The sequence below is a fragment of the Oncorhynchus mykiss genome, chromosome 6 (genome assembly GCF_057628025.1).
Source record: "Oncorhynchus mykiss isolate SJ-2025 chromosome 6, ASM5762802v1, whole genome shotgun sequence".
NCBI lineage: Eukaryota > Metazoa > Chordata > Actinopteri > Salmoniformes > Salmonidae > Oncorhynchus > Oncorhynchus mykiss.
This window is the reverse complement of record NC_143027.1, coordinates 44,523,553-44,537,376: the sequence shown is the minus strand read 5'-3', so window position 1 is coordinate 44,537,376 and position 13,824 is coordinate 44,523,553. Positions and strand designations below refer to the sequence as shown.

General features: G+C 44.2%; 1 protein-coding gene across 4 annotated transcripts; it reads right to left on the bottom strand.

Annotated features, from left to right (window-relative positions):
• Nucleotides 1-320: 320 nt before the first annotated feature.
• On the bottom strand, nt 321-10,698 carry fbxo21 (F-box protein 21). 4 transcript variants are annotated; one of them, XM_090237975.1, is made up of 13 exons: nt 10,423-10,698; nt 8,456-8,591; nt 8,064-8,173; nt 7,655-7,776; nt 7,122-7,268; nt 6,689-6,825; nt 4,070-4,206; nt 3,667-3,846; nt 3,536-3,550; nt 3,302-3,434; nt 2,818-3,008; nt 2,380-2,537; nt 321-1,895 (listed from the first exon to the last, which is right to left on the bottom strand). In XM_090237975.1, the coding sequence occupies exons 1-13, from the start codon at nt 10,647-10,649 to the stop codon at nt 1,618-1,620; spliced, it is 1,971 nt and encodes a 656-aa protein (XP_090094101.1). In that variant the 5' UTR covers nt 10,650-10,698; the 3' UTR covers nt 321-1,617. The 4 variants fall into 4 exon arrangements, with proteins under 4 accessions (XP_090094101.1, XP_090094102.1, XP_021462261.2 ...); XM_090237976.1 differs by having other exon boundaries at nt 8,064-8,158; XM_021606586.3 differs by lacking the exon at nt 3,536-3,550.
• Between the last annotated feature and the right edge of the window lie 3,126 nt (nt 10,699-13,824).

Genomic DNA, 13,824 nt, shown 5'->3' with positions numbered 1-13,824 from the left:
CCGTGGGCAGATTCTGCGTGTAGCTGTTAGTTAGTTGACCAATAAATGTCACTTCTGGGATTACCAAGGTCCTGAACACATTTGTCCAGAAGTGAATGCAGAATGAATTCAATTAATTGTCCTTAAAGAAATTTGGAACATACATACATTTAGAACATGAACCACTAGTCATTAATAGCAACTGCAGCACAATTTGCATTTCATCAGAACGTTACTTCGTCAAAAAATACACAGGCTACTAGAATGTCTATTCTTTAGTACGCTCTTGAAGAGACAATACAAAAGTTTGTTGTAAATAACATAGTAGAACGACCAAAATAAACCTTGAAACATTTTATTTGTTCCTTTAATTTCATCCAGTCTCACCACTCTACTGTTTCAAGTCATTGTAGTCCTAGTGGTTTTCTTTTTACACAGCTCAACACATCTGTGAGCCCTTAAAAGTCCTACAATGTTTTACTTGGAAATATACAGAAAAAAAAAGTATAACATGTTCTAGAAATTCGAAAGTCATCCTTTCGTAAGTGCATGAATCATTATTATAATGTAAGATGGAAAGAGATATTGTAACAGAAATGTTAATTTTCACATTGCTTCATACTGTAACGTTCATTTTGATAGTGTTTCATGTGGAGGTAAAAGAGAGGGTGATGGCCTAGGGGTCAGGTCTGGGAAGAACTTGACGGAAGGTGAAGAAAGTAGATTGAGATGGAGAGCGAGAGTAAAGGAGACAAGCTTGGTAAATCTTCTTGAAGGTGGAGAGAAAAGGGGTTTTGGCTTTTACTGGCGTTGGTTGGCAATCGGTGGTACAGCACATGATCCAGGTACTGAAGCATTCCAGGGCACTCATTCCTAAATCACTTTAGACTAGGAGTGATGATCTAGGATCAGTTTAGCATTTTAGATCATAGTGAATACGATTATACTGACAGCTATGACCTGATCCGAGATCAGCACTATCTACTCTGAGTTGTTTGTGAACAGGGGCCCTGATGGTTCTGGACAGGACGTTGTCAAGTAAAGGAATTGGATGGGGAAGAGAGGGGGCTTAAAATCTAGAAACAACCCCTAGCCCAGGGTTCCCCAACTGGTGGCCCACGGGCCGAATTTGGCCTGCAGGTGGCTTTATTTGGCCCCCCAATTAAAACCTTCTGAGCAACCAAATATATATTTATGTATCTTTTTTTGCATTTTCATTGTTGGACATACAAAACTGTAAAAACACCAGGAAATCACCTCCAAGTTATATTAATTTGGGAAATAAGTTCAAGTATTCCCAAACATATGATCGTATACAAATGTAAGAAAGGGTTTGAAATTATTATGTTTTAGTCAAATATTATATCTGTTGGGCTTCTTGTGGTCAATTTGCAGTTTACAAATGATTTGTAACTACGTTCCAGCTCCTCAAGAAAAAAAAGAAAGAAAAGAAATCGGCTCGCGGCCGAATCTATCCCTGCTGAAGGGTCTAGTAGTAGCTCCACTATGCCCTATGCTAGGCTAGTTGTAATTCTGACATTGTTTATACCCATCCAATCCTTTCAGATCTACACAGGTGCCTAGGTGGTACGGGCTAGGGGTTGTTTTGGAAAGGGCAGAGAAGTAGTGGACGCTAAGCTACATGGGCATAGCTTCCTGGTTCTCCTGGCTCTTCTGGTCCTGGGAAGAGCCCCCGGTGCCTTTAGGGCTCTCCTGTTGCCCTGAGGCCTGCCCTGAGGAGGGCGTCAGTCTGTGGTAGAGGTCCCGTACGGTGCCCAGGGTCTCTGCCATGTCCTCTGGGTAGCGTGTCTGCAACTCCTCGTTGGCAACGTAGTGGCTGTCATGGAACTCTGAGAAATAGCGGCCCACCTCCGGATGGGCGATCTCCAGAGGAGCGGAATGAGGCTCCAGGTTTTCTGGGAGATGGGAGAAAGAGGCGGAAAGATACTTATTTTTTTTTAAGTATCGTATCATGTGACATCAAATCTTAAACTGAGTGGAGGCAAGTTACTGTACAACAGTAGTTCCCAAACAGGTCTATCCACAGGGGGTACTTGAGAAGTCTCTCATAAGACCATAGGCCTACTGGTAAAATGCACATGAGGGGGTACTTCAGGGGTACTCGGAGCAGAGCAAAATTGAGTTGGTGGAACAGTAACCGAAAAAGGTTGGGAACCACTGCTGTACAAGACAGCTGCATATTCTGTGTGTTAATGCAAAAACATATAGGCTTACACCTTAGCAGATAGGTATTCTACTCATCCAGCATGTATAACTCTTCAATAAGCATTTCAAGTACTACATTTGTCAAGTTTCTTACATCTTAGAGCACCTTCTTAACTAACTACCACTGCCTTGACACAATGAGAATGTATGTTAGTGTGTCTAGAGGAGACGTACCCTGGGCAGCGTATCGACAGGTACCGTCCTGCACTAAGACGTTGTAGAATGGCTGGTTGGCCCCGCTGGACAGCTGGTGGACCCTCATTGTGGTGATCCACTCCTGGCTCATGGTGCACTTGGGGTCCCAGCCATAGATCACACAGTTGTAGCCAGACCTGGCAATGAGGGGAGAGGGGGGGCAGCCACTCAGTGTCAAGAGAGAGATGGGGTACAGTGTAACACATGGGCTTTATCAATACAAAACACCCGAGTCACACTACAGGGCAATACTATACAAACTTAAACTCATGGGAATGTAGTAAATAGATACTCTAAAAAACAAATGTCTGCATTTATCGAAAAGGTGTAGTGGAGTATTGGACAGATGGAAAGAAGACCAAAATAATAAAGGAAGTGGATAGAGTGACTGACTGCCTGGTCAGGACTCAGACGCACCTCTTGTGTTTCATGATCAGGCCTACGCTGTACTGCACTTCTACGTGCTCGGGGGCGCTGCGTCTCTTCACCTCTGGCTCCACCGGGTGCTTCTTGTGCTGGATGTGCTCCAGGGTGTGCTGCACCAGATAGCCTACCGCCCCATGCTGGGACGGGTCCAACGCCTGGATGTGCTGCAGGATGTCTAGGACCTGGAGGAGGAAGGGAGGGGTGAGACATCAAGCAGACACCAGTCATTATCAGTTGGGGAAAGCTTGTCCTCTGCACCGTAGTAAGAAAGTAGAGGCAGCTAGTCCTGGATGTTAGAGAAGCAGACCAATAGCCAAATGACAGAAGACAAATTGTTTCTTACAAAAATGGATTGCCCAAAAAAATAAAATAAACTCTAAATGTGCTGCCTCTTTGAACATGATCAAAGCCAGGGTAAAAGGCATATGGTCCAATTACATGTTCATGATGTGCCATCTTGAGAAATCATGCTAACCTTCTCAGGCCAGATGCCCAGGTGGAAGTAGAGTCTGGCCTGTAGTAGAAGGTATTGAACGTTGTCTGGGTTGATGGTGAGGTAGAGATCCAGAGAGTCTCTCAGCAGCTGGTAGGATTTTTCATTGCCTTCCCTGCATGACACAGCACAGTGATACACAATGTTATTTCATACCAGAGCAGCGACAGTTGAGTGTAGGAATTTATTCTTGACCAACTCTAACCCTAACATTACCTCAAGGATGAGATCCTGAGGACAACATAGAAAATAAGGAAAAATAAGATTTTGGATGTACAGATAGAAGATGTCAGAAAAGTTATTGATTAGTTTAAGAAAAATCACATCCCTAAGTCCACAACTCTTACCCTCGCTTGCCGATGTTGAGCAGATTCCCCACCATCCTTAGCAGCACTTCTGTGGTACTGATGGCACTGTAGTAGTCTGCAGTCACCTGGTGACCAATGAGGTACTCACACTCCTTAGCCGTCAGCTGCTTGCCTTTACCGAAAGCGTCAATGTACACAAAGTCATAGATGTCCCCACTCCTGGAATAAGATGTGTAGCTTTATCAATACAAGTAAAAAAACAAGTACCTTTGAGGCAATTTTTTGTATGCAACACAGACGATGCTACATTGGGTATATTGAAACCCAGCCATTTTGGGAGAGCAATGCTGCATTTCACCCAATCATGAACTAGTTCTGAACTAAAGGCTGATCATTAAAGTATATGCCTTATGTTCACTTCCTCTCACACTCTGGCCCTTACCCTCTTTGATGCTGGCACCAGCGAAGCAGGAAGTGATTGGGGAAGTTTACGGGCTCTAGCTGAACCCCCAGTTTCCTGGCCAGGGTCATGTACAGGACAGACAGGCTGATGGGAATGCCTGTCCGGCGGAGCAACACCTAGGTAGGGAATAGAAGACATGGGACTGTAAGGAAGAGCCACTTAGAGTTCAAAGAGCCACTTTGTCCATTAAAAGGTGAGGATAACAGTATCAATAGACTCACTTTATTTAAATAATAAAGGGCCCATATTCAAAAAGACTCAAAGTAGGAGTGCTGATCTAGGAAGTTCAGCAATCCTACTCTGAGACACTTACAGGCCGAGGATAACATCTATAGCTCTAGCTGGAGGACTCCTTGTATCTCTAGGACGGATAAGTATAATTTTTGTCTTAATCTGTTGTTGTCTAGTACGGTCTTCTTGCTAGCTAAGGCCATCTACTTTAAGTGCTGCCTGTCTTCCCAGTAGCCTACTTAGTGTGTGCACTGCTGACTGCTCATAATTCGCAGATGATTGTTGACACGTCAACCAGGAGTATCTTACCTAGTTATTTTCAGATGATCTCATTTTGCTCTTTTGTAGCTTCGGCAACTATGCGCTTTTTTCTATCCCAGTTTGCTCCTCTCTGTGTAGGCTTTACAGACGCTCCCCACCCCTTGGCTGCAATCCTTCTAATTTAGTGTACCCTGCATGCACAACCCAGTGGAATTCCTGGACTCCGGCAGCGTTTGATCATGAACTTCTCCCATTCCTGACCACTGTCCCCGACCCTTTGACTTCAAAATGTCCTGAGTCTCTCCCCTCCACGAGAAACCAACACTTGACCCCTCTGACCGGTATCCCTTCTTTCTTTTCTTAGTCAGAGCATTCTGTCTCTGACTAACTCCCTCGCTATCTCTCTCAGAATTCTGTTCTTGACTATAACCAGTTAGGCTTCAAGATGGGTCACTCAACTGTGACTGCTTTTCTCTGTACTACGGAGGCTCTCTGCACTGCCAAAGTTGACTCTCTTTCCTCTGTTCTCATCCTCCTAAATCTATCTGCTGCATTTGACACTGAACTATCAGATCCTCCTCTCCACCTTCTCAGCGCTGGGCGTCTCAGGCTCTGTACACTCATGAATCCTACCTGGCAGCCCGCTTCTACCAGGTGACGTGGAGAGGATCTGTGTCTGCACCACGTACTCTCACTACTGGTCTCCCCCAGGGCTCGGTTCTAGGCACTCTCCTCTTCTCCCTATACACCAAGTTACTCGGCTCCATCATATCCTCACATGGTCTCTCCCATCATTGCTATACGGATGACACTCAATTACTTTTCTCCTTTCCCCCTTCTGACACCCAGGTGGCGACATGCACTGACTGATTGATGACCGGGGGACTCCCGAGTGGCGCAGCGGTCTAAGGCACTGCAGTGCTTAGGGCGTCACTACAGATCCGGGTTCAATCCTGGGCTGTGCCGCAGCCGGCCACGACTAGGAGACCCAAGAAGCGACGTAGAATTGTCCCAGTGTCGTTCGGGTTAGGCCGGCCGGGATGTCCTTGTCCCATTGCGCTCTAGCGACTCCTGTGCGCATGCACGCTGACACGGTTGCCAGTTGTATGGTGTTACCTCTGACACATTGGTGCTGTTGGCTTCCGGGTTAAGCAAGCAGTGTGTCAAGAAGCAGTGCGACTTGGCTGGGTCGTGTTTCGGGGAGGACGCAATGGCTCTCGACCCTCACCTCTCCCGAGTCGCAGGGATGGGACAAGACTGTAACTACCAATTTGATATCACGAAATTGGGGAGAAAAAAAGTAAACATTTTTTAAAAGGTTGGTGACCACTATTCTACAACCCTACCTCACACAGGAAGCGGCGCAGGTCCTAATCCAGGCACTTGTCACATCCCGTCTGGACTACTGCAATTCGCTGTTGGTTGGGCTCCACGCTTGTGCCATCAAACCCTTGCAACTAATCCAGAGCGCTGCAGCACCATCTGGTGTCAACTTTCCCAAATTCTCCCATGTCACCCCACTCCTTTGCACACTGCACTAGTTTCCAATCGAAGTTCGCATCCACTACTAGACCGTAGTACATGCCTATGGAGCAGCAAAATGAACTTCCCCTCCCTACCGTCAGGCTCTAACCCTACACCCCAACCCAAGTATTCTGTTGTGCCACCTCTGGTCTCTTGGCCCTCCCACCCCTACGAGAGGGCAGCTCCCGCTCAGCCCAGTCCAAACTCTTCTCTGTCCTGGCACGATAATGGTGGAACCAACATCCCCCTGAAGCTAGGACTGAAAACATCTGAAACCCTACCTCTTCAAAGAGTATCTTCAATACTCACACAGAACCCCCCCTCGCACCCCCACAAAAAGAAGCATTTAGTAAACTAACACTCGTACTTAACTATTTTCCCCCTTACTAGCTCTGGCTTTGCTGAAAGACACTTCATTGAGGAAGAATTTACTTGCTATAACTGTGATATGGGGTTGTCCCACCTGGCTATCTTAAGATGTATGCACTAACTGTAAGTCGCTCTGGAAAAGAGTGTCTGCTAAATGACACAAATGTAAATCACCATCCAAGACCTCTATAGCCTCTCGATGAAAGCACCTACCTGGTGTATGTAAGAGTTGAGAGGATTGTAGTAATCACACTCGTTGCCCTTGTACTGAAGCTGCTCGTACAAAACAGCATTGAGGGCAACCACCACCTGCCTCTCGAGCTCAAAGTCCTCCACAGCAAAGCAGTCACCTAGACAGAACACAAAGGATCACATCGTTAAGTATTAGCAAAGAACGGTGCTGAGAATGCACTAAGGTCAAATACAATGGTACAATGTAATACACTCACAAGCTCCTAGGTTAGATAATAGTGAACTTTGATAGTTAACTACAAAATCTAAATTTGTCGACGTGAAAATGCACGAAAATCGACATTAGACTACTTTTGAGGTCTGACAATGCCTGACTTTATATTAGCTCTTTGTATTAATTCCTGAGAGACAAACAGAACATTCCAACATGTGTTTCTCTCCAGCTCAGACCAACCTTGTGTGACCCTCAGGCTTGGATGAGAGGAATTCTTCATCCGCAGCATCTTCTTGACCTTGTCAGTGATCTCCTCCAGCTGGGAGGATATACCGTCCAACGACACATCTGCCAGGGGGTTACAATACTGGTCCACCAGCACAGCTCCTACAGCAGGAGAGGAGACAATAGAGGACTGTAAAAACACATGGTTATACACTACATTTCTTTATGGCTTTGTTATTAACACTATCTCTATATGGATTTTAATGCAAACGGTGATGCAATCATAGGACTTCAAAAACCACAATGGAGGGAAAACGGCCATTGTTTTTTTTCTTCTCCAAACACTCAGTATTATAATAATAATAATAATAATAATAATAGTAATAATAATAATAATAAGTATGGCTAGGCCCATGTTCAGCTGTCTGCCTTACTTAATTTAGGCCTACACTGAATACAAGTCATGAGAGTATGATACATATAAATGCAGTGTATGAATAGGCCCACTCCACATGTACTACAGTAAGTACACCATATTCATGACTCACCCTCTAGTGCTGACTGCTGCACTGCAGGCTGCTCCAGAAACATCTTTAAACTCCTCAGAATGTTCTGCTGGCGAAGGAAATAAAGGATTTTCTTTGCATAGTACTTCAGTGTCAGGCTTTTCCTGTGGGAGTGGGATGAGAGTGAGGAGGGATGGAAAGAGATAAGGCACAAGAAAGAAAGAGACAGAAGGCACAAGAAAGATAAAAGGTGAGAGAAGGCAAGCAAGGTGAAAATGAGAGAGATTAATAGGGAGAGAGAGTGATGGAGAAGGCAAGAGAGGGAGAGAAGAGATGGAGAAAAAAAGATTGTTACAATGGACATAAAACAAAGCTCCAGGGAGCATTAACACATAAAACAGAACCAATGACAGATTTTTGTGCTGGACTGGAGTGTAGACATGGCTCTTACCTCCTATCTGAGTTCAGTATGGAAAGCAGCTCGTCTTCACAGAAGTGCTCAGGGGCCCCGAGGGACTCAATCTCAGCAAAGCTGTCCCCCAGCACCTGGCCAACGCAAGGCTGTGTTACAGATCTCTGGGTTAGTGCTAACCAGGCCAGCCAACCTCGCACACACACACACACACACACACACAAAAACGCATGATCACGTGCGCTGTTGCGCACAGCAGCTAAATCACAGACACCATGATGTGGTGGATTAGTATGGCCAAGAGACGACTGTCACTAACTTCTTTACAAGTTCTTACAATGTTAGTAACACTAGTTCAGTCTCCACAAACTAGCCTGGCTAAGTCAGAATGGCAATAACCATGACAGCTTACTGCTAATGTCATTACTTACAACTTCCGTGAAAAATCTCTTTGAGATGGATACAACTGTTCGTCGTATTTGTAGACCAACAGTGTGTCGCGTTCTGTATTCTTTCAGCCAATCGCAACACTCATTCTGGCGGTAATGCTTCTGCAATCTTGGCCATCTGGGGAGTGTAGGAAAAGAGATTGCAGTCAGATACAGTGAATTTCATTGTACGTGTCAGATTAGTAGAGAGTTGAGTTCAGTGAACAAGTAGTAGGCTAATGGATGTTGGGTGCAAATTCATAAACTCAGCAAAATAAGAAACGTCCCTTTTCCAGGACCCTGTCTTTCAAAGATAATTCGTAAAAATCCAAATAACAGGTACAGAATGGCAATAACCCAAATAATAGGTACAGAATGGCAATAACAGCTGCCCGAGTTACACCAGGAACGCACAATCCCTTCATCAGTGGTCAGACTGTCCACAATAGGCTGAGAGAGGCTGGACTGAGGGCTTGTAGTTCTGTCCTCACCAGACATCACCAGCAACAATGTCGCATATGGGCACAAACCCGCCGTCGCTGGACCAGACAGGCCTGGTAAAAAGTGCTCTTCACTGACGAGTCGCGGTTTTGTCTCACCAGGGGTGATGGTCGGATTCATGTTTACCGTTGAAGGAATGAGCATTACATCGAGGCCTGTACTCTGGAGAGGGATCGATTTGGAGGTGGAGGGTCCGTCATGGTCTGGGACGGTGTGTCACAGCATTATCGGACTGAGCTTGTTGTCATTGCAGGCAATCTCAACGCTGTGTGTTACAGGGAAGACATCTTCCTCCCTCATGTGGTACCCTTCCTGCAGGCTCATCCTGACATGACCCTCCAGCATGACAATGCCACCAGCCATACTGTTTGTTATGTGCGTGATTTCCTGCAAGACAGGAATGTCAGTGTTCTGCCATGGCCAGCAAAGAGCCCAGATCTCAATCCCATTGAGCACGTCTGGGATGTGTTGGATCAGAGGGTGAAGGCTAGGGCCATTCCCCCCAGAAATGTCCGGGAACTTGCAGGTGCCTTTGTAGAAGACTGGGGTAACATTTCACAGCAAGAATGGGCAAATCTGGTGCAGTCCATGAGGAGATGCACTGCAGTAATTAATGCAGCTGGTGGCCACACCAGATACTGACTGTTACTTTTGATTTTGACCCCCCCCCCCCCCAATTTGTTCAAGGACACATTCCAGTTCTGTTAGTCACATATCTGTGGAACTTGTTCAGTTTGTCTCATTTGTTGAATTTGTTGGTTATGTTCATACAAATATTTTACACATCTTAGGTTTGCTGAAAATAAACACAAATATCAGTGAAAGGACATTTATTTTTTGCTAAGTTTACTATTAGCCCATCACTTGCATGGTACAGAATAACACTAAACATTTATTTAAGGTCTAATTACTATGAAGTAACAAGTGGCTGGCTTACAAATAATTATTCCAATAGATTCAAAATCAGCAGTGGTTTGCCATAACTTTAACCATACAGGGGACTCAGTCAGAGAAAAAAACTACCAGCAAGCCAACTGATTTTTGGCAAGAACTGCACAAGAACTCAATCACAATTTCCAAGCATTCAAGGTCACACAACTTTAATGTCTGTCCTCAGAGGCACGATTATGTGCAAGGCAATAATTGTGAAATGGTTAATTGTGACCTAGATATTTTAGTAGCTTCTTATATAAGCCCCTGGACATGGTAGCTACCTAGCTAGGCTGGATACATAACGTTAGTTAGCTAGCTATTAACGTTACTTTGCGTGATGTCGAATTTGGTGCATCAGCAGAATGTCAACGGCCGTTTGACAGCTCCCTTGCGACAGTAGCTCGCTATGACGGATATGTGCTAGAAATAATTTCGTATTTTAGAGGGGCAACTGCGATTTTGATGCCATCTAGCATTAGATAGCTACGTCTCTAGCTAGCTCGTGGGATTATGCAAGCAAGCTAATGTCAGTTCACCTGAGTTTGTACTGGTGTCCCCAGACCTTCCCCCTGCCGTGGCAAACGTCGTGTAACCGCTTGCAGCTGCAGGAAACGTTGCAAATGTCGACATGCTTGAGGACAGGGAAGCATAAGATGTACTCGAGTAACTCGGCCGGTAGGTCTGTCATTATTTTGTGTTCTGTCTCGGAAACGATCCCGTTCAGGCCGGAGTACCCCTCTCCTCCTGCTCCAGATGTCGCCATCTTTACTGTTTACTCCGGTTACCTCATTGTACAAGCCACGCCCCTTTCTGGCGCAGGGGGCTGAACTTCGAGATAACCCAAAACCGAGGAGAGGGGAATGACTGAATAAAAAAAACGAATTTAATATATTTATATTATACAGTAAATTAGTATTTTATAAAATAAAATACATAAAATACAAAATACATGTTGTTAGCAGCAGGACAAATATATGCTGTATACAGTAGTGATTAGTAGTTGGTTAAAGGCTTGTATGTCACAGTAACATCTACAGTTGAAGTCGTGAAGTTTACATACACAGGTTGGAGTCATTAAAATTCCTTTTTCAACCACTCCAGAAATGTCTTCTTAACAAACTATAGTTTAGGCAAGTCGGTTAGGACATCTACTTTGTGCATGAAACAAGTAATTTTTCCAACAATTGTTTACAGACTGATTATTTCACTTATAATTCACTATATCACAATTCCAGTGGGTCAGAAGTCTACATGCATTAAGTTGACTGTGCTTTTAAACAGCTTGGAAAATTCCAGAAAATGATGTCATGGCTTTAGAAGCTTCTGATAGGCTTATTGACATCATTTGAGTCAATTGGAGGTGTACCTGTGGATGTATTTCAAGGCCTACCTTCAAACTCAGTGCCTCGTTGCTTGACATCATGGGAAAATCAAAAGAAATCAGCCAAGATCTCATAAAAAAAATTGTAGACCTCCACAAGTCTGGGTCATTCTTGGGAGCAATTTCCAAACACCTGAAGGTACCACGTTCATCTGTACAAACAATAGTACGCAAGTAAAAACAGCATGGGACCACACAGCCGTCATACATGGCCTTTTTTTGCCTTTACCTCCCTTCCCACCTCATTTGCTCACATTGTATATAGACTTGTTTATACTGTATTATTGACTGTATGTTTGTTTTACTCCATGTGTAACTCTGTGTCGTTGTATCTGTCGAACTGCTTTGCTTTATCTTGGCCAGGTCGCAATTGTAAATGAGAACTTGTTCTCAACTTGCCTACCTGGTTAAATAAAGGTGAAATAAATAAAATAAAATAAATAAAATACCACTCAGGAAGGAGATGCGTTCTGTCTCCTAGAGATTAACATACTTTGGTGCGAAAAGTGCAAATCAATCCCAGAACAACAGCAAAGGACCTTGTGAAGATGCTGGAGGAAACAGGTACAAAAGTACCTATATCCACAGTAAAACGAGTCCTATATCAACACAACCTGAAAGGCTGCTCAGCTAAGAAGAAGCCGCTGCTCCAAAACCGCGATTAAAAAAAAACAGACTACGGTTTGACACTGCACATGGGGACAAAGATCGTACTTTTTGGAGAAATGTCCTCTGGTCTGATGAAACAAAAATAGAATCTGTTGGCCCTAATGACCTTCGTTATGTTTGGAGGAAAAAGGGGGAAGCTTGCAAGCCGAAGAACACCATCCCAATCGTGAAGCACGGGGGTGGCCGCATCATGTTGTGAGGGTGCTTTGCTGCAGGAGGGACTGGTGCACTTCACAAAATAGATGGCATCATGAGGAGGAAAATGATGTAGATATAATGAAGCAACATTTCAAGACCTCAGTCATGAACTTAAAGCTTGGTCGCTTATGGGTCTTCCAAATGGACAATGACCCCAAGCATACTTCCAAAGTTGTGGCAAAATGGCTTAAGGACAACAATGTCAAGGTATTAGAGTGGCCATCACAAAGCCTTGACCTCAATCCTATAGAAAATGTGTGGGAAGAACTGAAAAAGCATGTGCGAGCAAGGCCTACAAACCTGACTCAGCTCTGTCAGGAGGAATGGGCCAAAATTCATCCAACTTATTGTGGGAAGCTTGTGGAAGGCAACCCGAAACGTTTGACAAAAGGTAGCATTTAAATTTAAATTGTTTAACAAGTACTAATTGAGTGCATGTAAACTTATGACCCGCTGGGAATGTGATGAAATAAATAAAAGCTGAAATAAATCATTCTCTCTACTATTATTCTGACATTTCACATTCTTAAAATAAAGTGGTGATCCTAACTGACCTAAGACAGGGATTTTTTTCTAGGATTGAATGTCAGGAATTGTAAAATATATATATATATGGGGATTCAGCGCATATATATATAAAAAAGAGTTTAAATGTATTTGGCTAAGGTGTATGTACATTTCTGACTTCAACTGTACACCTGTTGTATTCAGCGCATTGGACATTTTATTTATTTATTTGATTTGATGTATGAATATGGTATGGTTCATGTTAGGAATCCATCAAACTCAATTCAATTGTGCAAAAGTGACAAGCACTGAATTTGATCCCAGGCTTCCTGCACATCACAAAACTGTGTACATCTGAAAGTTAAAACGCAAACATAGCTCGCATTACCTCAGTTACCAAGGCATGTAGCAAAGTGTTAATAGTGGCAGGAGTACACACACAGTACATAGTAACAACAGCACTTCAGACACAAACAGTATCATGCAGAGACGTATCTCTTAGCTCACAATAACCTAGGCCTACATGTATGAGTTAACATTCAATGTTTTCAGCAGTCATACTCCACCACAATGTGTTTCAGATAACCAGTGGTTACCTGAAGAGTAGTCTCGGTCATGAAAATGTGTGACATTTGATGTCAGGGAGAGGGATGTAGGGTCTGAAGTACAAAGTGACCTGATGAATCTGCTCTGATCATGAATAGTCTGAAGCTTTGGGCATCTGGACTTCTCATCACGCTGCCGATACTACTACCAGGTAAAACACACACACACGCTGGGTGCGCGCACACACACACACACACACACACACACACACTCTCTCTACATACACTGTGTATACCTGACATTAGGAACACCTTCCTAAGTTTGAGTAGCACCCCCCACCCCCTTTTGCCCTCAGAACAACCCCAATTCATCAGGGCATGTACACTACAAGATGTCGAAAGCGTTCCGCAGGGATGCTGGCCCATATTGGCTACAGTGCTACACACAGTTGTGTCAAGTTGGCTTGATGTCCTCTGGGTGGTGGACCACTCTTGATACACACAGGAAACAATTGAGTGTGAAAAATCCAGCAGCATTGCAGTTCTTGACACAAACCGGTGCACCTGGAACCTACTACCATATACCGTTCAAAGGCATTTCAATCTTTTGTCTTGCCCATTCACTCTCTGAGTGGCAC